This window comes from Myxocyprinus asiaticus, chromosome 5 (assembly GCF_019703515.2).
Source record: "Myxocyprinus asiaticus isolate MX2 ecotype Aquarium Trade chromosome 5, UBuf_Myxa_2, whole genome shotgun sequence".
NCBI classification, from domain to species: Eukaryota; Metazoa; Chordata; class Actinopteri; order Cypriniformes; family Catostomidae; genus Myxocyprinus; species Myxocyprinus asiaticus.
Genome location: NC_059348.1, coordinates 42,009,048 through 42,036,620, shown reverse-complemented (window position 1 = coordinate 42,036,620; position 27,573 = coordinate 42,009,048). Strand labels below are relative to the sequence as shown.

Here is a 27,573-nt window from a genome sequence, read left to right as displayed (position 1 = left end):
TGAATGCATTTTGGGGCTCGGGTGTCTGACATCAGATCAAATTTTCTCGTCATGGTGATGAGGTTTCTATTAGATTAGTGTCACTGAACGGCTGGATGTCTGAGTGGTGTCCAGAGAATAGTATAGGATTTATAGATAACTGGAAGAGTTTTTGGGGTAGACCTGACCTGCTAAAGAGAGACGGACTCCATCCCTCCAGGGAAGGTGCCATTCTCCTCTATAGTAATTTGGCTCATAGTCTTAATAGTGATAGTATCTGACTAAATGGGGCCCAGGTCAGGAAGCAGACTAACTGGTTAATCCGAATGTCTGCTAGCTTCCTTGAGATGTCACACAGATCACATAAACTACAACACACAGGAAAACCTAGATTTCATATAGAGACTGTGTCTGTTCCCCGAGCTACCAAACACAAACCCCTCACTAAATAATTTAAAACATTTTTTTATTAAGGTCAAACAAATTAACAAAAAAGATAAACATCATATAAAGGTAGGGCTACTAAACATTAGATCTCTTTCAACAAAAGCACTAATTGTAAATGAAATTATTACAGATCATAGTTTGGATGTGCTCTGCTTGACTGAAACCTGGCTTAAACCAGATGAATATATTAATTGAAATGAATGTATTTCTCCAGGTTATTGTTATAACATGAGCATCGTCTGAAGGGTCGAGGAGGAGGTGTCACTACAATTTACAGTGACGTTTTTGGTGTTACTCGGATGACAGGATATTAGTTTAAGTCTTTTGAACTAATAATGCTTAATGTGACTGAGTCAGATATACAGTAATTTAAAAAAATATTTTACAGTGTATAGATCACCCAGGCCATATTCTGATTTCCTTGATGAATTTGCACATTTTCTATCAGATCTAGTAGTTACTGTAGATAGAGCTTTAATTGTTGGTGACTTCAAAATTTACATAAATAATGAAAATGGCACATTGAGCATTTATCAATATTCTCAACTCACTTGGAGTCAGACAAAATGTGACAGGACCAACTCATCGCCATAGTCATACGCTAGATTTAATTCTGTCATATGGAGTTGATATTGATACTATAGAAATTCTACTGCAGAGCAATGACATCTCAGATCATTATCAGGTCTCTTGTTTGCTGCAATCAGCTAATGTCACTCAATCTACACCATGCTATCGTTCAGATAGGACTATTCTTTCGACCAAGAGTTAATAGCTTCACTATTAACCTTCCAGATTTATCTCATATACTCAGTAAGCCAAAAAGTCTAGAAGAACTTGATGCAATAACAGAAAATATAAATACAGTCTTCTCTAGCACTCTTGATAGTGTCACCCCCTTTCCATTAAAGAAAATTAAAGAAAACCCCCCAGCACAATAGTAGGTAACACTTTATTTGGATGGTCCCAAGTAGATATTTAACTGACTATAAGTGACTTATCAACTGGCTTGCTATAGCTAGTAAACAGTGTTTCAACAAACATTTAGTAGACTATCAATAGCCTGTATAACGGCAGCAAAATAACAGCTTTTTGACTGACTTGCTATAACTAGAAAACAGTGTTTCAACAAACATTCAGTAGACTTTCAGTAGCCTGTATATAGATCTCTATTAATGGCCTACTTACATTATTGTTGAGAACATCAGTTCATTAAAAGGTCATTAATAAAGATCTATATACAGGCTACTGAAAGTCTACTGAATGTTTGTTGAAACACTGTTTACTAGCTATAGCAAGCCAGTTGATAAGTCACTTATAGTCAGTTAAATATCTACTTGGGACCATCCAAATAAAGTGTTACCCAATAGTACAATGATCACACTCATTCTCTCAAGAGAGCAGCTCGGAAAATGGAGTGCAAGTGGAAGAATACAAAATTAGAGGTATTTCAATCAATCCTTCACTGTCATAGTTCATGAAGAGCTAACAAAACTTAATGAAACATCAAAATCCACAACATGTATGTTATATCCAATACCAAATAAGCTCTTAAAAGAGGTATTCACTGTAATCTCAGAAGCTCTTATTAATATTATTAACTCCTCCTCATGTTCTAACAAACTTTAAAATGGCAGTTACCAAACTGCTTATTAAGAAGTCACAGCTTGATCCTGGAGAATTGGCTAATTATAGACCTATTTCAAATCTCCCCTTTATATTGAAAATACTAGAAAAGGTAGTGTCCTCCCAACTATTTTCATTTCTACAGAGAAATGGTATATATGAACAATTTCAGTAAGGATTTAGGCCCCATCACAGTACAGAGACTGCACTTATCAGAGTTACAAATTACTTGCGCTTATCATCTGATCGCGGCTGCATTTCTCTTCTTGTGCTTTTAGATCTTAGCGCTGCCTTCGACACCATAGATCACGACATTCTTTTGAATAGGCTGGAGAATTATGTTGGCTTTAGTGGACTTGCATTAGCATGGTTTAGGTCTTATTTATCAGACCGCTACCACTTTGCATGTGTAAATGAGGAATTGTCAGATCAAAGAAAAGTTAAGTGGGGAGTGCCACAGGAATCAGTTTTAGGGCCTCTGCTTTTCTACTTTTATACATATATCCCCTGGGAGATATTATCAGGAATCATGGAATAAGTTTCCACTGTTATGCCGACGATATCCAACTTTTTATTTTTTCAAAACCCGATGAAATTTCAAAATTATCCAAATTAGCAGAGTATATCAATGAAATCAAAGTTTGGATGGCTAGAAATTTCCTTCAACTCAATTCTGACAAAAACAGAGGTACTAATTATTGGACAAAAACCTCTAAAAATAAGCTGCTAAAATATAATTTGACTCTCGATGGATGTACTGTACGTCGTCTTCTACAGCGAAGAACTTAGGTGTTATATTTGATACCAATCTCTCCTTTGAAAATCTAATTTCCAGTGTTTGTAGAACAGCATTCTTTCACCTCAGAAATATTGCTAAGTTATGCCACATGCTCTTTGTTGCTGATGCCGAAAAACTAATTAATGACTTCAAGACTAGACTATTTTACTTAATTACTGGGAGGATGTACTGAAAATTCAATAAACTTTAATTGGTTCAAAATGCATCTAGAGTGCTGACTAGAACCGAGAAATATAATCATATTAGCCCCATTTTATCGTTGTTATATTAACTACCTGTTCAGCTTCGTATTAATTTTAAAATTCTGTTAACTACATACAAAGCTTTGAATGGTCTAGCTCCACAGTACTTAGCTAACCTTTTACCATGCTATATTCCATCACATTCATTACAATCACAAAATTCTGGCCTGTTAATAGTTCCTAGAATATCAAAATCCACAAAAGGAGGTAGATAATTTTCCTATTTGTCTCCAAAACTATGGAATAGTCTCCCTAACACTGTTCAGAACACAGACACACTCACTCAGTTTAAGTCTAACGACTCATCTATTTAGCCACACATACACCTAATTTATCCATCAACTCACAATTAGGCTGCTTTATTTAGGTCTGCCAGAACGAGAAACATTTCTCAGAAACATTTCTCATAATATATAATTCTGCAATAAATTGAATGGCATCTATGCTAATATTATTCTACTTGTTTCCCTGTCTCAACATCGGGATTCATATCCCAAGGTTACCAGAGCTGGCCAGATCCAGCTCTGCTCCTGCTTGGTGTCGGACTCCACTGCTACATGTCTCTATGTGATGACAACAAACTACAGCCAGGCTAGCTAGACATCACTTCAGTCTTTTACGATGGACTTCAGAGGAGGAACTGATGCCAACTCCAACTGTAAGACATCAGATAATTCATATGCCACTGCCTGAACCTTGGATTTAGGATGGACCCCACCGAACCACACCGAAATGACCTGCCGGTTGAACCGCGATGCACCTCGTTGATCTCTGCCTGCATCACCTTTGTCTATTGATGGACTACACTCTTGAAATGGAATACACTGAATATTAGTTAATTGCCAACAAAAGCCTTCATCAGCCAACTAACAAAGGACAATGCATCTATGTGAACTTCTGCAGTTAATCCAGGATGGACTTCAAAGACTTTAGTCATTAATCTTACAGTTCATACAAAATCTTTGTATAAACACTGGCCCTTAACACATACTAATTTTAAACCATGACTTGCACTGCACACAAATAACTAATATTGGCATTATATTCACGCTGTTTAGTCAGAGAGGAACTGGCCCCCACAGTGAGCCTGGTTTCTCCCAAGGTTATTTTTGTCCATTAACCAACATCTTATGGAGTTCGGTGTTCCCTTTGACAGTCACCTTCGGCTTGCTCACTGTGGTTCTAAATACAATTATTATATAATGACTTATTTTTATGTACAATTTACAATCATATTTAATCAAACTACACAATGATGACTCTAAGACTTTATAGATATTACAGTTTCATTTTCTGTTAATGCATGATTTTCTGTAATGCTGCTTTGAAACGATGTGCGCTGTGAAAAGCGCTATACAAATAAAAATGACTTGACTTGACTTGGTTACCTGAACATGCCTCCATCTGCCGCCATTGGTTGAGCCAATGTTGCTGTGTTTGGCTGGTCAGGATGACCAAATAAACAGAGCAGTGTTTTGAAAGTGCCACAGTGTTTATACTTTTTGGGGAAATTAACCAACGAATGGCTTACTTATAATTGTCTCTGCATATTAAGCCAGGAAAAAGTATTTTGCTGTGTTAATTAAAACAAAACTGCACAATATACCTTTAAAGTAAACATGAAATAAAAATTTACCCTATATACTTTCTTAAATGGATAGTTCGCTCAAAAATTTAAATTCTCTTATAATTTACTCACCCTCATGCCATCCCAGATGTGTATGACTTTCCATCTTCAACAGAATACAAAATAAGATTTTTAGAAAAATATCTCATCTCTGTAGGTCCATACAATGCAAGTGAATGTTGGTCAGACCTTTGTAGCTTCAAAAAGCACATAAAGGAAACATAAAAGTAATCTATATGACTTTGTTATGCATTAAAATCCATATCTCCAGAAGCAATATAATAGGTGTGGGTGAGAAACAGAACAATATTTAAGTCCTTTTTTACCCTAAATCTCCACTTTAACTTTCACTTTCAGATGTGAAAGTGAAACTAAACAGGCACCACATGTGACTTTCAGATGAAAAAGTGGAGATTTATAGTAAAAAAGGACTTAAATATTTATCTGTTTCTCACCCACATCTATCATATCGTTTCTGAAGACATGGATTTACTGTAACCACTGGAGTTTGTATGTATTACCTTTATGCTGCCTTTGTGTGCTTTTTGAACCTTCAAAGTTCTGGCCACCATTCACTTGCATTATATGGAGCTACAAAGCTGAGATATTCTTCTAAAAATCTTTGTTTGTGTTCTGCTGAAGAAAGAAAGTCATACACCTCTGGGATGGCATGACAGTGAGTAAACAATGGGGGGCCGTGCATTTTAAGTTTAGGCCTTCATTGTGATTCATGCCATTAAGAAAACACAGTTTCACAATGAATAAGACACCCTGTGCCTTTGGGCATCATACATTATGTCGCAGCTAACTAATAATACCAATTGACATTTTAAAAGCACGTCCAAGCATGAAAGCCAAAACTTGAAATGACACTTAATGCTCAAGCAAGCCTAATTTTAACTGCAGCATGATTGCTTTGTGAAATGAACATCTCCCGAACAGACATTCAAAAATCATAATTTTTCATATGAATCTACCAAGGAGGTCTATAATACCTGGAAAATCTAATAATATTTGCGATTTAAATGTTGCTTGCAATAAATTTCATTTCGTTAGGGTACACGGTTACGCTGCGTTCCATTCAAGTTGGATTTGGGATATTTCTGCTTGATATCTCTGACCATAAATGCATTCCATTTCCTGATATTCAAAAGATGATGTTTATGGAAACAAAATTGCAATGCTCCTGTTAGCTTAGCAGGGGTTTGACTCTCATTAGAGATGTCTCCTAGCAACCCAACTGATAAACAATGCTGCAGCGCTAGCATTTGTGCTTCAGGTGTACGATTATCAAAAGAGATTATAAAGTTTTATACACCTGTTTCTGCAGGCGTTTGTTAAACAAGCTTTAATATCATGTAATGTGGAAACTAACTCATTTATCGATATTGTGAAGTGAATGTTTATCACTTACTTTTTATATCTCCCTGAGTGTCGACATGTTTGTGTGACATCATGCCCCTGTATCGCTGCAAAAAATTATTTTTGAGAGATGAGAATTTCTGCACGAGCATACAAGTTGTAATTCTGACTTCAAGATGCATTCCACTGCACTTTTCCTAGTAGGAAGTTGTAAAATCCGACTTCCCGTGTTGAATGGAACGCAGCACTACTTTTCAAAACTTGAAAAATTTACACTTAGAAAACTCCTGATATTTCTATATCAATACAAAAAGCACTTACCAATTTGCTTGAAGTGAAAATCAGTCCTCCTTTCCTGTTTAATAAATTAAGCAATCACACAGTCATGCAGAACATCTCTTGTTTTTAAATCCATAAGGATCTCTTTCTCAACAGCAATACCAGCAGTGATAGCAGGCGACTCGCCAGCAAGATCTCGCACCCTTTGCTTTCAAATTACATCACTTAAAGCATGATTGCATCACTCAAGACCAGCTAGAAGGCCTCGACCGGGACATATCCTAAATATCACACCCACCAAGAACAAATAAATCAATCTGATTGGCTGATGAATCTGACAATCTGACTTTAGTTGCTCATTCATTTGCACTGTTGAGGGATTCTGAAGAAATTCTGAAGGCCTGAGGGGGTGGAGCGCAGACTCATGCACTGCTTTGAGCATGCGATTTGTGAAACAGTTGTCACACTCTGCATGTAAGCATCAAGGAATAAATTCTGACTGGATAAACTTTTCGTTTTTCTCTATTTGTTTGTAGATTAATTAAGAGTGGAAAGCAAATAAAAATACGTAGGCATAAAGGTGATTGAGAATGAAAGTGTAGCTGGGTGAGGTAGACCCACCTGCTTATTGGCCAGTGTCATGCTAAAACTGTAACCAATCAGTGCCCGTTTAGTGAATATAAAAAGGGAGGGGTTCAGTTGCTTGGGATCATTGTTGGTACCGGCCCTTGAGGACGTCCTTCGTCGTGAATGAAGGTATGTGTAGTAGCTGGGTGAAATTCGTGCTTTGGGTATACGTGATAGTATCATCAGTGTATTTGTTGCCACCAGTATAGCGTTAGTGCATCCTCCTTTTCCCTTTGCTGTGCGCTGGCTGCTTACTTTTTCAGCTTCTCGACATGTAAGTAGCTGCAATCCTACATGGTGAGCGACCATGCGTAGTGCAGTTTGCTGTGAACATCTCTTGGTATGTACGATTGCAGTTCTTGTTAATCGTTTGTGTTCGTTTATTGTTAATAATTTTACTGATTCATGTTCGGCAGGTTTAATGTGTGCGTTCGAGGGTTTCCTTGGCTCATTATGGGGCTCAATATACATCTACTGATGTGACTGCACTGCTGTTTTGCCTGAGTCTTTTATGTAACCACGGGCCCAGTACTGTGTTCGCCCAAGAGTGGGAGTTAGTCGGGAGACCAGCGGAAAAGTTCTGCCATTCTGTTTCCTTCTGTATGTGCCTGTGATGCCATTATGAGTGATTGTGATTGTTTGCTTTTGTTTATTTGTTTTTCTTTCTTGTTTTGGTTGTATTGCACTTTTGTACACATTGTTATTGAATTAGTTTACTTTTGTATTTATATTTTTACTTTCTAGTTGTGTTTATTTTCCTTTTTTCTTTGAAGTGGGTAATGTGTTAATTATTTTGGTGGCGTGCTTTCTTTGCACGTGTTGAATTGATGATCACATTTACCTTTATTTGTTTAATTTATGTTAAATTGAGATCGTATGTGTAATTTGGTTTGAGATTGTTTTTTTTTTTTTTCTTTAAACCACTGATTACTTGGAGCTTGTTAGCACCGTCTAATCATTGATGCTCATGTGTGACTGTGTTTTGTTCTTATTGTTTTTTTTTTTGTTTGTTTTTTTTGTGCATTTATAGGAGCTGGGAAGGTTTAGAGTGGGAGGGGTTGGCTGCTGTCATCCTTTGGTGTGTCCCTACTAAGTGCTGTGTTTAATATTTTTGTATTTCATTTTATAGTTGTGTGCTGTGCTGTGGGTATTAAGTGTGGGGTCCCCAATGGCCCACGAATGTCGCAAGGTCCCCATACCCCAGGACATATTTACAATGAGAACAAGCCGCACCAGCCGCTTCGGCCTTTTCTTTTCTTTTTCTCCCACAAAAATGAAAAACCATTCAGCTGGGGCCAGAATTATTCGCGTTGGGGAAGGTGTTCTTTCTCCCAAGAGGAAAAGACACCGCGGAGACCACATCCTGCCCAAAGGGGAGGTTAACATGTGGAGAATATGTCAGATGGACTCAGCAGCCGGTAGTACGCATATGGAAAGAGGCCCCCGTGGTAGGTCCTACCCGGAGGAGAGGAGTTCTACAACATGGCGACTGGGGCAGAGGAGGCTGTGCCTGAGCGAAGACATGGGTTTGCCATCAGGGAAACCGTACTGTGGAAAATACATCACATGGGGTTACGACAGGCAACCACACATGTGGAGGACCTACCCCAGTATAGGGCATACCAGTGCAAGTACTGGGCCCGGCATCGAATTTCTCCACTGAACTCGCCTGCTGCAGGTCTGAGGAGGAAAGACATCCAGGGTTCACCGGTCTCGGGAAGTCACAGGGGGGAAAAGTGCACGTCTTCCCCTCAGGGAGGGGAAAGGTGCTGTGTGCAAGCAGTACACCCAGCCAGCTGCCCGCCAACTTACCTGTTCATACCTGCCAACACACAGGACGAAACTGGCTCAACCCGGAGATTATAAAATCTCACAAAGGTATTAGGTGTTGCCCATCCTGCTGCTCTACAGATGTCTGCTAGAGAGGCGCTGTTCACCAAGGCTCAGGAGGATGCCACACTCCTAGTGGAGTGAGCTCACACTCCCAAAGGGGATGGCATGCCCTTGGCCTGATATGCCAAGGCGATGGCATCCACGATCCAGTGGGCCATCATCTGTTTGGAGACATCATTCCCCTTCTGTTGTCCCCCAAAACAGACAAAGAGCTGCTCGGAGCATCTAAAGCTCTCCGTGCGGTCCAAGTAGATATGCAAAGCGCATACCGGACACAGCAATGACAAGACTGGGTCTGCCTCCTCCCGTGGTAGCGCTTGCAGGCTCACCCCCTGGTCCCTAAAATAGGTAGTGGGAACCTTGGGAACATAGCCCGGTCGGGGTCTCAGGACCATGTGAGAGTATGCCAGACTAAACTCCAGGCACGTATCGCCAACAGAGAACCCCTGCAGGTCCCCAGCCCTCTTGATAGAAGTGAGTGCAGTCAGGAGGGCCATCTTCAGGGAGAGCTCAACTTACTCCAAAGGTTCAAATGGGGCTCTCCACAGGCCCAGCAGGACCACAGAGAGATCGTACGAGGGCACAAGGCATGGTCTAGGAGGATTTAACCTTCTAGCACCTCTAAGGAACCTGATGATCAGGTCGTGCTTCCCTAAGGACTTACTGTCCACCGCATCATGGTGTGCCACTATAGTGGACATGTACACCTTCAAGGTGGAGGGGGACAGCTGCCCCTCCAACCTCTCCTGCAGGACAGAAAGCACTGGCCTTACTGCGCATCTCTGGGGGTCTTCACCTCAGGAAGAACACCAATTGGTGAACAGATGCCACTTCAAAGCATATAGCTTCCTCGTAGAGGGAGCCCTGGCCTGAGTGATAGTATCTACCACCGCCAGTGGTAGTCCACACCAGGGCCGAGTGGTTGGCTCAGGCTGTGGCGGAGCCGGTGTTGCTGCCGCAGGAGGATGCAGACGGGGTGCAGAATATGAACCACGCCAGGGCAGAATATGCTGGATAGTCTCCATCTGCTTCTTGACCGTTGGGAACTGCTGAGCAAAGTCCTCGATGGTGTTGCCGAACAGGCCAGCCTAGGAGATGGGGGCATCAAGGAAGAGAACCTTGTCGGTGTCCTTCATCTCAACCAGGTTAAGCCATAGGTGGCACTACTGGACCACCATGGTGGACATCGCCTGCCCGAGAGCCCGTGTCGTAACCTTCGTTGCCCATAGGGTGAGGTCAGTCGCCGAGCGCAGCTCCTGCATCACTCTTGGGTCAGGACTACCCTTGTGTAGCTCTCTCAACATCTTGGCCTGGTGGACTTGCAGGAGGGCCATGGCATGCAGGGTGGAGGCAGCCTGTCCAGCGGCACTGTAAGCCTTGGCTGTCAGGGACGACATAGACTTCCAGGCCTTGGACGGGAGTCTTGGGCACAAGTGTACCGCTAGCGCTATCCACCTGAGGAATCTGCGTGTACCCCCTGGCCGCCCCACCGTCGAGGGTAGTGAGAGCGGAGGAACTCTGAAGCCGCGTCCGGGCAGTGAAAGGTGCCTGCCACAGCTTCATGAGTTCCTCATGCTCTGCCGGGAAGAATGGAACTGGGGCGGGGCGCAGCTGTGAGCGGCGCTCTGAGCCCAGGAACCACTCATCAAGCCACGAGGGCTCAGGGCAAGATGGAGGGTTCCACTCGAGCCCGACACTCGCGGCGGCCTGGTCAAGCATGGCAGTCAGCTCCACATCAGCCTCAGACTGGGCGACCACACACGAAGATGGGAACCCAGCCGAGTCCTCTGCATCTGACCGTACCAGCCCGCTCTCCGATGCTGCGATCAAGAGCTCATCCTGCTCTCGAGCCCCGAAAGAGACATTAAACTCGCACTGGGGCGAGCTTCCTGTCTCATCCCAGAACTCGACCGGGGTGAATGAGCATACTAGGGAATGGGAGGTCCCATTGGGGTCCCCAAATCGCCCTCAGCGATAACCGTCGTGGCCTGATACCCGTAGGTAGAAGGACCGGGGCAGGGAGGGGCTGGGGTGGCTTTCCCTCTGAAGAAGGAAAGCTGCGACTGTAATGTTGCCATGGTCATGCTTTCGCAGTGAGAGCATGAACCATCCACGTACGCTGTCTCCGCATGGCTATGGCCCATACACGTGAGCCAGCGATCGTGGCCATCAGAGGCGGAGAGATAGCGACCGCATCCAGGAACTACACACAGACGGAAAGGCATCTTTAAAAATATGCTTTCCGTCAGTGCTCACTCTTTTAGAGGAATACTCTTTTAAGTATACTCTTTTAGTGTAGCTGCCGAAGCGCTCAGGGGCATTCTCTGCACTTATCCGTGTGAGAGCCCGCTGCAATGCGCCGTATATCCAACAGCTTAGAATGCTTTCTTGCTTTCGAGGTGAATGGAACAGCAGTAAAATACATAGACACCACTCGGTTCCGAAGAACAAATCTGAATGAGTGGTTGTGAGCTGGCTCCTTTTATACCCGTATGTCTGGGGGAGTGGCATGCAAATTCCACTCGCCAATTTTCAATGGCCTTTTCTCAAATATCAGAGGTGTTTGGGGCTCCCAAGGGCTACCCCTAGTGTCACTACATCGACACAACGTCGAGTGAGTGACAGATAGGGAATGCTAGATAGTTCATGCCAGATATATTTCTGGAATGACCCTAAAAATGACATTTCCTTTTTGCAGTGCCCTCTAAGAGCGTAACAGACACGTTTGAAATTATCTATCCCACTCTTTCTCCCATTTTTGCCTCTGCTTTCAATCCCTATCATTGTATCCTTTCTCCCTCCTACCTCACTTCATCAGTGCATGTTTCTAGACTCAAAACCTTTTTTTTTTTTTATCTGTGTCTGTGCTTCTCCCATCTCTCACTCTCAATCTTTCTCCTGATCTCATTCTCTTCCATCCCCACACCTCCTCCTTTTCTCTCTGGACAGAAAAGCACAGTGCCAGTGGGTCTGTTGTATTTAATAACTCACTCTGCCCTATGATCCACAGTAAATGATGAAGCCAAAAGCCCTCAGCACAAAATCCACTCTGGTGGTCCATGCATCATTTCGGCACTCGCCTGGAACTAACCAAGTCCTGTCAATGCCAGTCGCACTGTACACACTGCAGAGCCCACAGCCATAGGAGGAAGTGAATGAGATGGGAGCTTGGAGTTTGACTTGAGCCCATGAAAGAGACAGCAGCTCTATGACACAGTTGACACACAACAGAGAACATGAGAAGGGAGCAGAGAGACACAGGTGAGAGAAGGATGTCTGATCTGTAGCTACAAGGTGATGTGATCTGTCCTCGCACCTCTGATTTAACACACACATCTCTGATGTGTCCGGAAATGTCTGGCCGCTCTGTTCCAAGATTAGCACTCTGACAGTCCAACTGGTGATTAGCCGTTTAATTCATTCATGCATCCAATGATAACAAAACAAGACTAAAGAATTAAGAACTGTAAATGGAAGGTAAAATTGGATCAAATTCTAACCATCACTATATAACATATAAATCTCAGGTGAAGTATTGTAGTACTGTAGTCTTATGGATTACTTTTATTCTGCCTTTATGTGCTTTTGGAGCTTCAGATTTCTGGCCACAATTCAATTGCACTGAATGGACCAACAGAGTTGAGATTTCCTTCTAAAAATCTTTGTGTTTAGCAGAAAAAAGAAAGTCATACACATCTGGGATGGCATGAGGGTGAGGAAATGATAAGAGAATTTTCATTTTTGAGTGAACAATTCCTTTAAGATTCTTTCAATATGTTTTTTTTCTTTTCTTTTCTTTTTTTTTTTTTTTTGTGATTATTGTAGGCTTTGTATTACCCACCTTTAAGTTTAAATTTCACATTTGAAAGGTACACTTTCAAAATGTTTTTAACTCGACAATTCATTTTAAATTCCACAACAAATATTTGGTCTTTCCTACATTTGCATTTACCCGCTGTTTTATAAATTGTCACTAAGCATTTGTATTTTTGATCATTGTCTTTGCAATTATATTTCACAAATTCCATCTTTCTTTCATTCTGACTGTTAATCATCTACAAAATGGTGAATTATATATTCATCAATAAAACTGGCGATCTTAGAGTGAAAAAACCCCAACAAATTAAAAAAATGCTCTTCGCTCTTGGCAAAATCAAGAAACTGTACTAGCGTTGGGTGTTCTCATTTATGGAACTGGTTCATTCAAACTTCAGTGAACCATTTCAACAAACTGATTCAGTGATTTGCATTCAGTATTTATTTTTATTTTTTTCAATTCACTTTAAAAACTGATACATTAAAAGGAACTCATTCTAAATAACAAATCATTTGCAAATTGGACATCTCTACACTACAATATACATTGTTACGGTCACATATTCTGATCCACAGGCTTATGAATGCACTTGTAAGTGTATTTTCACACATGTTTGAATCCAAGTCTTACCATTGCGATCAATAGCAAAGGGTGTATCCTGTGTTACAATCTCATAGTTGCAGATTTGGCTGTACTGTGGAGAGCAGTCCTGGTCCCAAGCCTCCACCTGCAGGATACTGTCGTAGATCTTGCCCTCGGTTACCGTGGCATGGTACAGTGGCTCCCTGAACACTGGGGAGAACTCATTTACATCATCCACCTGGATATGTACCACTGCCCTGCAACAGAACAGGAGGAAGGCACAGAGAACAACCAATCATGGCATGAAACTTGGAGGTGGCAATCATACAGAAGAGTGCTAATAGACCTGAGCCACATATATAACACCGTTGAGTTGTGACAATGAATTGTGAATAGCTTTATAGTAAGAGAAATTAATGAAGAGAAAGGATAGAATTAAAATCTGAGCATTGTACTAAGACTACACAAGGCTGATCTGATAGTAAATATTTATGTTGATTAAAAAATATCAGTGCTTGAAATAAAAAAATAAAAAATAAAAAAGTGAAAAAAAAAAGCACTGCATGAGGAATTTAATAAAGTGAAAACGAAGTCAAATGATCAAAAAAAGTTCTGTCAATACACTGCAAAAGAAAATGGCTGTTAGGAAATAGAAGAAATTTGAAAAAAAAAAAAAAAAAAAAAAGGCTAGGAGACCAGCTGAAACCAGTCAAGCAGCTGAGGCTAGTTTTAGCAATTTTTTGTTTTTTTTTCAGCAGGGGAGCACATGAACAGTCCAGTATGGTGTCTACCATTCACTCAAACCCACTGTGACCTTCTGTGACAGAGACATAAATTATTGTGTTGTTGTACGGTTGCCTAAATGGAGACATTAAGTTAATGGGACTTGCATTAAGATTATCCCGCTGGGATCCTGTTCTTTGTGACATTCATCAGGCTGGCCCAAACTGTGAAATCAAAAGCACTTCTTCATGTCTCTCTCTCACAATAGTAGGTGCCTGAAGCACGGCTCTCTCCTGCACTTCATCAGAGCTCTGTTGCAGCTGCTATTGTAAGAGAGATTGTCGGGCACATATGGAGCTTCTGGCACCTTTGTAAACATCTTGATGGGTCATCAATGCAAGGCTAGCCGGAGCTAGGTGTGTAGCAAGACTGGAGGTTGTGTGTATGTGTGCCGGCAGATTACCAACTCATATCCTGAAGTGCCGCCAGGGACAGAGAGAGAGAGAGAGAGAGAGAGAGAGAGAGAGAGAGAGAGAGAGAGAGAGACCAGTACACCACCTTGGACAGTACAATAAACTGTACACTGATTTGAGATTCATGGTCAAGAGGACAAAAACTAAAACTTTAAACCATTCATTCTCCATGTGTTCTGAAACATTCACAACATCACTTACACAAATGTACCATGGTATTGCAATGGTTTTTAAGGCATGGTACCATAATACCATGGTTTTTTAACACTATCATGATATTCTTTGAAGTACCTTGGAGAACCATGCAAATACCACGGTATATGTATATGGTAATCACACAGAATGTATATATATATATACATATATATATATATATATATATATATATATATATATATATATATATATATATATATATATATATATGTGTGTGTGTATATATATAGTTGAACTCAGAAGTTTACATATACCTTAGCCAAATACATTTAAACTCAGTTTCTCACAATTCATGATATTTAATCGTAGAAAACATTCCCTGTCTTTTAGGTCAGTTAGGATCACCACTTTATTTTAAGAATGTGAAATGTCAGAATAATAGTAGAGAGAATGATTTATTTCAGCTTTTATTTCTTTCATCACATTCCCAGTGGGTCAGAAGTTTACATACACTTTGTTAGTATTTGGTAGCATTGCCTTTAAATTGTTTATCTTGGGTCAAACTTTTTGGGTAGCTTTCCACAAGCATCTCACAATAAGCTGCTGGAATTTTGTCCCATTCCTCCAGGCAGAACCGGTGTAACTGTGTCAGGTTTGTAGGCCTCCTTGCTCGCACATGCTTTTTCAGTTCTGCCCACAAATTTTCGGATTGAGGTCAGGGCTTTGTGATGGCCACTCCACTACCTTGACTTTGTTGTCTTTAAGCCACAACTTTGGAGGTATGCTTGGGGTCATTGTCAATTTGGAAGTCCCATTTGCGACCGAGCTTTAACATCTTGGCTGATGGCTTGAGATGTTGCTTCAATATATCCACATAATTTTCCTCCCTCATGATGCCATCTATTTTGTGAAGTGCACCAGTTCCTCCTGCAGCAAAGCACCCCCACAACATGATGCTGCCACCCCCATGCTTCATGGTTGGGATGGTGTTCTTCTGCTTACAAGCCTCACCCCTTTTCCTCCAAACATAACAATGGTCATTATGGCCAAACAGTTACATTTTTGTTTCATTAGATCAGAGGACATTTCTCTAAAAAGTAAGATCTTTGTCCCCATGTGCACTTGCAAACTGTAGTCTGGCTTTATTATGGCAGTTTTGGAGCAGTGGTTTCTTCCTTGCTGAGCAGCCTTTCAGGTTATTTCGATATAGGACTCGTTTTACTGTGGATATAGATACTTGTCAACCTGTTTCCTCCAGCATCTTCACAAGGTCCTTTGCTGTTGTTCTGGGATTGACTTGCACTTTTCTCACCAAACTACGTTCATCTCTAGGAGACAGAATGCATCTCCTTCCTGAGCGATATGATCGCTGCATGGATCCATGGTGTTTATACTTGCATACTATTGGTTGTACAGATGAATGTGGTATCTTCAGGAATTTGAAAATTGCTCCCATGGATGAACCAGACTTATGGAGGTCCACAATTTTTTTTCTGAGGTCTTGACTGATTTCTTTTGATTTTCCCATGATGTCAATTTAAGAGGCACTGAGTTTGAAGGTAGGCCTTAAAATACATCCACAGGCACACCTCTAAGTCAGTACACCTCCTATCAGAAGATAACTGGCTAATTGTCTAAAGGTTTGACATAATTTTCTGGAATTATCCAAGCTGCTTAAAGGCACAGTTAACTTAGTGTATGTAAACTTATGACCCAGTGGAATTGTGAGATAGTCAATTAAAAGTGAAACAAACTGTCTGTAAACAATTGTTGGAAAAATTACTTATATCATACACAAAGTAGATGTCCTAAAGGACTTGCCAAAACTATAGTTTACTAATATTAAATCTGTGGAGTGGTTAAAAAATTAGTTTTAATGACTTCAACCTAAGTGTATTTAAACTTCTGACTTCAACTGTGTGTGTGTGTGTGTGTGTATATATATATATATATATATATATATATATATATATATATATATATATATATATATATATATATATATATATATACACTAAATATCACATGGCACCTGCCACACATAGTAGCTATTTGCACTCAGTCTGGTGGAAATTAAAGACAAACTGCACCCCCAATGGTCTTTTTTTCATACAGACATACCTGGGTTCAATTCCCCCTATTGTCCCACTTTTCCTAATCTTTTTTCCTGTTCCATCTCTTAATATTTCTTTTAATACTACTTATAATATTAAATAAAAATGCATATAAAGGTTGATTTCCTCACAACAAGGTTCCTCCCTGAAGGTCGGGGAGTTTAGAGAAATATTTGATTCAGGTAAAATTTACCATGGTTTTACTATAGTAATATTGTAGTAACCATGTTTTTTTTTTAAGCCATGGTTTGAATGCAATTAACCATGGTGTAACTACATTAATATGGTGTTAATATAGTAACCATGTTTAATTTTGCAGTTACTATGATTATACTACAAAATACAGAGGTAAAACTATGGTTTCTGTAGTAAAACCAAGGTAAGGTTAGGGTGGGTGTACGGTGTCTGTGGGACTCTAAATAAATACAATAAACCATAAACACACTGCTATTTATTTAGGAGTGCAAATAGTATCTGCCACTATTTGCACCATGGTAGTTGTACAACAACAAACTCCACAAACTCCACAGGATATAGATAATGGTATTAGTTTGTTAGCTTTTAGCACATCAGTTGGTTCAATGGTTTCCTCATTGCTCTTCTGCCTCAAAAACCTCCACAAATACTGCAAAGAGTCATAGTGCTTTTAACTTTGATAATGAGATGATGAATTAAACAGATTAATCATTTGCATAGCAGGACATTGGTCCCATAATTACACATTACACATCAAAAAGAGGCTAGATGGGAACAAAAGAGTAGAATGTGTAACTAATGAAATAGTGAATGCTGGTCTGGAATGCTAAAAGGATGGGTGGTAATATGAGTCTCCTCCTCTCCCTTGTAATTTTTCAATTTTGTCATGTCGCTTTTAGCTTTTATCCAGAATGACTTATTACAGCCCTGGTGGAAAAATTCAATTGCTTTTGATTGTAGATTCTAGATGTTTGATCAGCTAGACTACCAGCTGGTGGATCTGTTTTCGACCTGGTAGACCACTGTGGACCTGCAATAAACCAGATACAATGTTCCAAAAACCACCCTAAGTTGGTATTACCTTGTTTATCCATCAGGGAGGGAGGGACAATACAAGGTTTGTAGCTTGTTCAAGCACATCATTAAGCATCTTTAGCCAGTCCAAGCTAGTCTAGATGTTTGATAAGCTGGACTACCAGCCAGTGGATCTGGTTTCAACCTGATGGACCATCTTGATCAAGCTTGCTAGCACAGGTTGACCAACGTGAACCTGTAACAATCCAGGTACCATGTTCCAATTACACCTTAAGCTGTTATGACCTTGCTTTTCCAGTGGCGAGGGACAATACATGGTTTGAAGCAGGTCCAAGGAAGTCACTAAGAATCATTATATAGTACAAGCTGGTCTAGTGGTCAATTACCTGGAGTAACATCTGGTGGATCTAATTTTGACCTGGTGGACCATCTTGTTCAAGCTGACTAGCACAGATTGACCACCTTGGACCTGCAACAAACCAGCTACCATGTTCCAAAAACCACATTAAGCTGGTCTGACCAGTAGGGAATGAAAATACATGGTTTGCAGCTGGTCCAAGGAAGTTACTAAGGGTCATTAGCCAGTCCAAAAGGGTCTAGATGTTGGATAAGCTGGACAGCCAGCCAAGGTATCTGGTTTTGCCCTGGTAGACCATCTTGGACTAATTAATTAGGGCTGGAAGACCACCGTAGACCAGCAAAAAACAGCTTCCATGTTACAAAAAAACTCTTTAAGCTGGAATGACCTCTGTTTTCCTGCAAGGAGCCACAATCTGCCAGGAACAACCTTGGGCTTGTTCAAGGGCACAATGGATTTAACTCTTTTACCGACCCTTGTGGGGTTTGAACCTACAACCATCCGGTTACCAGCTCAGATCTTGAAGCTCTAAGCTTTTCCACCCCAGAATATCCAGAAGCTGTTTTGACTCACTTGTGGCTCTTCTTCCAATTGGCTCCACTCGGGCTGGCTCCACAGTCGTAGGCCTGGATGATGAAGGTGTACTCCTTCTGCTGCTCACAGTCGATGGGGCCTCGCGCCCTCAGCACCCCTTCGCCTGATGTCCTGTTTAACACCTCTGCCTCAAACGGGGCCTCCTGCCCATGAATCTTAAAAGCACAGATCTCTCCTGAAAGAAACAACAAGACACAGGAGGTAGAATGAGTGGCTGTGGAAATGTGCAAATGGCTTTCTTTTCTCTGCCTGCTTCTCAACAAGCTATCATTGCTATACCTTTCACCCAGCAGGTTGGGCCCCTGACCCCACTGCAGTAATATATCGGGCACGGTGTGCTTTTAGAACTGAATCTGTTCATGCTGCGAATGGAAGAGTAACTGTCTGCTCTGTAATTGCTTCATTGCAGTGGTGGAATCACATTGTGCAAGAATGCACAGTGTTCAAATATGGTGTTTTGAATCTGTGAATACTGTGTCCTGGTAGCCTGTTTTTTCCAAGTAACTCGCCCCACTGGACAAGTCTCATAAAAGTCATAATAAAATGTTGTATGTTTTCACTAAAAACTTCAACAAGATATCTTTTTGTAAAAACTGTATCAAAACTGCTTTTCTTAAAATACACCATGTGAGATTTTTTGGTTAAATATGAACAAAAGTCCGTAAACATAAAAAAATCTGTCTTCAAAACCCTGTCCTTACCTTACCCCGATTCACTCCGGTAAGCTTACAATAATGATTTATCATCGAACATTACTCAGGGGATTTTGTGTTCACCAGTAGGCTATGTTTTTGGGTGTAATTACTGTAAAAAGTTTACAAATATTCATGACTACTGAGTATTTTATAACAATGCTGTACTATCAAGGTTGTCTAAGTGTGTATGTGTACATGTACCACTGTTCTCTCATTTCCTTTACAACAGTCGCAGAAATGCACAGGTTCTTGTATCACTGTCCATTACCCTTTTAGTAGATCCACAACTGATGTAAAATGCTCCTACTCAAGTTACTTGAAATTTTAAGTTTGAACCACATGTCGATGGAGAGCCCAAAGTTCCATAGCGCAACTTTAATATTAGGGATGTCGACATTCAATTAACCGTTCGTGTTCTAATATTCTAATACAAAATCACTATTTGGTTAATCTACATGTCCAATAGAGGTCTTCAACCTGACCTGAACTCGATGAATTCCAACAAACTGTCTTGTTTTCTGGAAGGGTTTTGGTCATTTTTCCAAGTATAGGTGGCTGTTTAAGCATGCTTTTGTGTGTGTCTGCGCTGTTTTTCTATATACTGTTAACACGCTCTGGATGGACATCTTTGACTGTTGCGCTGAATCTCACTGTCTTTCATTGTCTCGCACAGAATAGCCACATTTTTAGACACCAAGTAAAAAAACAAAAAACTTTTATTTTTATAAACACATCTCGAAAGACCTGCGTTGTGTTTTATTTTTTGTTCTGCAGTCTAAAAAAGTTTAAGTTGCAAATGTGACTGTTACACTATTAAACATGATTCCAAGTTGTTTTTCACTGAGCAAAGTTTCAGCATTTGATAAACAGTAAGACGGTAAGAAGTTTTCCTCTTTTGCTCTGGTGTCCATTCTTACGTACAATTAATTAGACAAGTTCCATACCATTTGATTTGAAACTGATTAGATTTTTTCTGCCTCACAGAAATGTGAACTTTCCCTGGCAGAGCGCATATACAGGCAGTGACAGTTTGATTATATTTGTTTGACTTCAGTGTGAGTGTGGAGGCGAGGGCGTGGTCAAGCGTTCATCTGGGGAGAGAGGAAGCGGTAAGGGTTTTCAGCTTAGATGAATTGCTGGAAATTGCTGTTTCTATGTTCGCAGTGAGAGACAGGGGAGATAAAAGGTGCCAGTCCATAGTGTGAGAGAAAGAGAGCCCAGCTGACAAGCTGCTCGTGTGTTGGCCATTGCTGTTCCTTATAAAACTTTTAATTCCTTTGAATGTGAGGTCCTTTATTGTTGCTATTGAGCGAATGTTTTTTTTTTTATTAGAATAAAAAGACTTTCCTGTGTTGGAATCGCCATCTCCCACTTCCTCATTCTTTGAACCTTGTTAAAGTGAGATTTTATAATTTGAAGATCCATGTATTGTGCTATTCAGGCTCATAGCTCACTGTAACTTTTATTTGCAGCTATTTTGAGTAGTGCAATAAACATTCTTTGCTCCTGTGTCCCTATACCAGACGAAAAACTGATTAACCTTTCATGAAACCTTGCAGTTAACCGAATGTTAAAAACTGTAACCATGCACATGCCTATTTAATATACACTTACACATTTTTGTTGTTGTTGTTGTAAAACCCAACAATTATTTTTTTTACTAAGGTGTTGAAATTTCATCTTGATCATGTCAGACAGACACTTTTAATAAATTACTGTAGTAGTTCCATGGTATCAGATGGTAATACCATTGTATTTTCATATTTACCATGGTACTGTTTGATAACCATACTCATATTCCATGGTTCTTAAATGTTCCTCTAAGATACTTCAAAGAATACCTTGGCATTATCACCATGGTACAGTACCATTGTCATGGATTTTGTATGCCAATACCATGGCACTTTTTGAAACAATTGCATTTTTAATATAAACTTAAATTTTAATAGTGGCATTTGTTGAGGTTTTGGGAAGTCTGTCTTGATACGATACTTTTGTGGGTTTAAAATTTACTGGAAACATAATTTCTTCTAGAGGCTTTGCCTGCACTGTACTCAACCATAGTGCAGTTCTGTCCACACACCCAAAGATAATGTTGACACACAATCTGTTGACACCACAATAACTCTATGACCACAAGGAAGCACATTGTCTTGCCACTATATCAAAAAAGCATTGGAACTCTGACCCTGAGACAGCTGATATAATTTAAACCCAGAAGGTCTCCATGCCGTTATGCAGTGTGCTTAAGCCTGCTGTTGCTGACAGATAAGCCTAACTTTCTCTCCCTCTGTCTCTCAACTCATTCTCTCAGTTTTGTTTTTCATTATTTTCATTTTTTTTTTTTTCAAGCAGATCTGATTCCCTCCTCTAAAATCTTCCTCAGTGCTGAAGTAACAATTTACTCTCTGTCTGTGTTCCAGTAGAGACCTGCCTGTATAAATTTTCCTTTTATATTAGCCTCACAATACTTTATCCAAATTAAATGTGTAGTACAATGGACCAGAGAAGCGTCAAGGTGAATGGCGGCAGAAATAAAACATAAAAACATGGCAGGCGGTGTGTACATATACAGTATGTGCACAGGAGTTCTGCAATTCCAAAGCTTTTGCAAACATTCCGTTCAATTAACAGATTAGATGGAGAGAGAGACAGGATGAGGTAAAGATAGTGAGAATGTAGAATGGGAAAGAATGTTTTCTAAGAATAATAACAATGATCACAATGCACATACACAAAAAAAACAAAAAATACATTTAGCACTCAGGAGTCGTGGGTAAATCCATTTTCCGCTTCATCTACTGCTGCAAATGCATTTTCCAGATTCAAATGGAAAAAGGGCATGAGGGTCAAACCATATACCATAGGAAGCGTGAGCATTGTGGATGTATATGTACAGGGTAATGACGGAGGAAACTGTGGGCTAATTTCCATCATGTCTCCAAGATGACATATTGGAACAACCAACGTCTCCTCAAGCTGCACCAGTGCATGCAGTCTGTAATCATGCAGTACACTCTACGGAGCCTAAACTCTTTGGAGTTCCCCTTTGAAGGGGTGAAGGAAGCATTATATCGGGCCGACAGATGTGCCATTTTTTAATACCACCTCATATCAGCTTTGGGAGTGTAAAGCAGTGAGTGTGTGTAAGCCAATTTGAAGCTAATGAATGAAATCATCCATGTAATATTGTACTGCTTACTGCTGAAATGCATTTGTAGTAGAGTGGTTTACAAGCAGCAAGAGCTGTAAACTCTTGAGACCTGGATGACCTCCATCTTGTAAACCAATTCGTTTTCCTGTTTTATATTTGGAAGGAATGCAAATTAGATTTGTTGTATGGGATACTGCCAGAGATAGATAATAGATTATAAAGTTTGAGTCATAACTTTCGATGAAATGGTCTATGGCAGAATCCAGACATTGTCTGAGGTAGTTTATGGCATATTTAGGCTACTAAACAAAACTTTCAAGTGGTACGGTTGCACAGAAAAGTCACCGGGTCAAAAATCAAGATTAATTATGCTTCCATTATATTTGTGTAAACACGCTGTCAGCCTTAATTATGATCTTAATTAAGAGCTCAAGCTGGCTTGTTAACATTTCATGACAAAGGCTGGCAACAAAGAAACCTTCACCTTTGTAGAAGTTTAGAACAATATCCAAAGTAGATTGTCCTTCAGCGAGACTGATGTGTGTGTCTTGTACTGATATTTATCTTTATCTTTATCAACGTATTAGTGTGGACATGGCCTTAAACCTTGAGATCAGGGACAACCGGAACATTGTTCTAGGCTGAGCAGATTTGGGTTGGGCTTGATTAAAACCCTGTTCACGCCAGACCATCATTGGGAAAAGCCCTGATTTGTCTGACCCTTCAGAGATACAATTGCCCGGCCCCATGTTCCCTTTCTTTAATTACTCTTTGGATTACATTCTTCGCTAATGACTCACTGCCCTCCCCACTTCATTCTCTCTCTTTTAAAGACACACACACACACACACACACACACACACACACACACACACACACACACACACACACACACGCACACATGCATGCACACTCAATAATACCTGCCATGTGGTTGAGGTGCAGCTGAGAGGCACTCTACCCTCTTTCACGCCTCTCCACTGCCTTCCGCCTCTTTCATCTCTCTCCAATCCCTAAGTGTGCATATATCAGTGTCTGGATGGGGTAATGGTCCTATCAGATCATTAGTCATTTTTAGCACTGACATATCAATGTAGTTTAACATTGATTTACGGACAAGGGAGGCACTCTGATCAAAATCCATAGAGACACACACAAAGATAAAGGGTAAAGTGCATGGAGTTAAAGTGTGGAGCACTATGCTTCATTTGGTAAATCATTATAATATGCATCATTTGACAAACTTGATGTAATTGATTAGTTTTCCTTAAAAAACAATGTTTTTTTATTTTTTTTTTATATTTTGTTTTTTTTATTTTACAGTATGTACTTTCAGTATACTTACAGTGTACTTACCCAAAAAATTACTGAGTAATATTAGGTAACTGCATGTACTTAATATGGTTTAAGGTTAGGGTTAGTACCTAGTAATTACTGTAGTTGTTGTAATTATATAATAAGTCAATGTAAAACCGTACTGTAAAATAAAGTGCTACCAACAATGGCCTAAAGAAAAAATAGAGAAAAAAGCAGGTATTGTTGCATCAACTGCTCTGTTCAGTTCATACAGTGTTACTGTAAGCTACTCTTGAAAAGGTCATTTTGCAGAAAATGTCATGTCAAAGAGCACATATGGCTGAACATTTAGGATGAGTGTTTGCTTTTGACATTCACACAGAAAAGCATCCTTTGAAGGCTTATCTTTCTTTCTTTCTTTCTTTCCTTTTCCTTCGTTTGTTGCCTCTTCCTTTCTTTTTCCCCTTCCTTCTTGCCTCTTCCTTCCTTTTTTCTCCTTCTTTCCTTCCTTCCTTCCTACCCTCTTTCTTTCTTTCTTTCTTTCTTTCTTTATTGCCCCTTCCTTTCTTTTTTCCTATTTTTCATTCCTTCTTTCCTTCCTACTTGCCTCTTCCTTTTTCCTCCTTGCTTGCTTCCTTCCTTCTTACCCTTAATTTTTATCTTTCTTTCTTTCTTTCTTTCTTTCTTTCTTTCTTTCTTTCTTTATTTATTTCTCTAACTGTTCTGCTATAATGCAGGTGTTGACAGATTGTTTTGGTGTGACGTATTGGCCCAATGTTTATATCACAGTATCAAAACACAAAGGTGCCTTTTATAATGTGACATCTGAGGATTCAATGCACTCCTAAAGGATTTTTCATTAAGATAGAGGAACAGAGTGACAGATGACTAACAGAGTCATCTGTTAGAACCTTTGGCTAATAATAAAAAACACTCCCTGTTTCTCGCTAGGAGCATTTTTGCTCTCCCATCTATAACCAAGAGAACAGGACAACACAGTTGAGAAATGCAATTCTGAGGACAATTTATATTCATTTTCCTTAAGCTTTGGGAGTGAAAGGATGTAATTATCTTAATTGATCTTGTAAAGTTCTGGTATTCCAATTCTCATGGCAAACTCTTTTGTCGGAAACAAGTAAAACATTCTGTTGTTGCTCAGCCTCCGAACCAGAGAGACGGTAAATGGATGATAATGATTCCTCAGGATTTTTTGCAAAGCACTTGGGACATAAAATGCCTAATTGCCAATGCCGGAGGGGCTGATTTCATTATAGCTTAAAACGGAGTCACAGAATCAATCAGATCTGGTGCTGCCCAACCAAGGATAAATGGGTATAAACCTTTAAAAGTCCTTTAGAATCGAATCATAGTGTATCACCACACCACCAAGGCCAGTTGAATTTGCTTCAGCAACTTAAAGTTACATCGGCAAAGAACAGCACCATGACCTAAAAACAGGGACAGTCCCCTTGGAGAAACTGCGGGTTAAATGCATTGCTCAAGGGCACAATGGAAAAGACTTATGGCTAGGGCTGTGCCAATTCAATCATGTTGATATAATGCAATTATTTCCCTCACAACATTGCATTAACACTTTAGATCCTAATATTTATATTTTTATTAATTTATTTGTGTGTGTATTCTTATCATTCTACAGTTCAATAAATGAAGAAGGAGGTCGTCTTTATAAGCAGAAACACAAAAACTCTGTGCAGTGAACCACAGATTCACACTTTTTTCTTGCGGACACGCTTGGTGTTTCTTTTGGCATTTACTGCAGTTTCAGTCACAATCCAATTATGATTCAGTTGCATGAAAAAGAATGTTAACCCTTGCATTTACCTGGATTTCTGAATAAATTGGTCATAAAATTATAATATGATCTTAGTCCCAACAATAGACAGAGTCTGTTTAAACAAAATAACACACAAATGATGATTGAGCCACAGTGTAAACACCCAAAGATTGCATTTGTCTATTGTCATGACTTCAGATAAAATGTTATGATAAATGTATTGTATCAGAAATTGAATTGTGATATTTTTATTGCAATATGTATCGCATGCATCATTAATAACTGAACAATATCATATTAGTGATGTCCACCTCGAACAGGAATCGAAAATCGAATTTTCTCAGAAGGCTCGGAAGTGAGAGAGGTGTTGAGACTGAGTTTGAGAGAGGCAGAATGTATCAGCGGAGGAAGTACAGCCTGAGCCCAGAGTGCTTATCTCATTGATTTACATGTCTATAAATAGAGCTAGCGACCCTCCCCCTGGGCCGTCCCCCATGTTTGCTTCTCCACCTCCATTCCAGATGACCTCAGTTCTCGCCGATTAATTATAAAATGTGTAAAGCTGCTGCCCAGGTGGGCTAAATCCCACCCCTCCAATCCACGGCCCTCGTTCTCTGCTCTGACAGCCTTTAGGCCATATGTGAATCTCCCAGTATGCAGTTCACTGGCATCCTTCCTGGCAGCCCCTCCGTTGCCACGGTCTCAAGTTATAGCACTTTGGGTTTGCTGGAACGGTAGTTGACTCTCACATTGGGACACATAAGAAACTGTGCTTCACTGCAGCCAAACATAAGGTTTGCCGTAAAAATTCAAAGCAACTATCTAGGCAACACTGAATGTACTAGTTTGAGATTTTAACTGACACAGGTTGGTCTGGGGTGAAACTATTATCAAGCTCTGTTGTATCTCTATACATTGATAAACGTCAGCAAAGACTGATAAAAGACTGCTGTGACCAAACGACAACCACTGAGTAATTTTTTATGCTAGAATGTAATATTAATGCTATATAACATAACTTATATACAGGGTCATCACCGGGACTGTTGTCCTGGGCCCTGTGATGATGGGGGCCCAATAGAGTCCTCTGTGACACAGCCTACACAATGGGCCCACCCATAAAATGTTGTCCAGGGCCCCATGAATTTTACAGACAGCCCGGCCTATATATAACAAATGTACAAACATATCTGAGGTATAGATTTTGCACAAAAAAAAAAAACAAAAAAAAAAAGCATACAGAATCCTTGTTCATTTGTTTCATTTCTTTCTTTATTTTTATCTCTGTCACATGACTATCAAAAATAACACCTCAGAGTTTGAAGTCTTTCTTGAACAGAGGCACTTGTTGCAGAAATATACAATAAATCAGTAGTCTTGAAAGAATGAAAAGTAGGCAAATTCCTTACTGCTTAACTCTAAGCACTTGCCCACACGTGTAAAGATAGGCTGTTTTCCTGAAAACATAGTTTTCACCCGCCATTTAACAATAAATAAATAAATAAACATTTTCATACCAACAGCGTTTTGGGAAATTTCTCTGTCCACAAGATAAAGCAAAAATGATTTCACATAACCATGCCAGGTCAGGAGTTGGTGAAATTGTGCTGTAAAGCTTTTATATCAAAAACTTGTATTGAAGTTCCATTTTTCCCTGATTTCAAACAACAACAGTATGGTGAAGCAAAACAGAGGTGCAGACTTGTTTTTCTGGAAGATAACCATGTCATCAAAACTATGACAGACCACAACAAAACAAACCAGCGTTCCGCCATCGCTATAAAATTCTAGCACTTGCCAAATATTTTAATCCAATCGCTGCCATGCGCAAATTGTGTTCATGATGTCACTGTATTCCAAAATACCTGTTCACATACATCATGGTAAACAGCGTTTTGAAAAGTCTTCACTTTGGAAGGAGTTT

General features: G+C 40.0%; 1 protein-coding gene across 1 annotated transcript in view; it reads right to left on the bottom strand.

Annotated features, from left to right (window-relative positions):
- The window catches only part of LOC127440529 (calsyntenin-2-like), a 367,240-nt gene that overhangs the window by 100,078 nt on the left and 239,589 nt on the right, over window positions 1-27,573 (bottom strand). The window contains exons 3-4 of the mRNA XM_051697174.1: window positions 18,689-18,884; window positions 13,329-13,537 (exon numbers count right to left, since the gene is read on the bottom strand). Coding sequence (XP_051553134.1) covers window positions 13,329-13,537; window positions 18,689-18,884 — 405 coding nt within the window. The remainder of the gene's footprint in view (window positions 1-13,328; window positions 13,538-18,688; window positions 18,885-27,573) is intronic.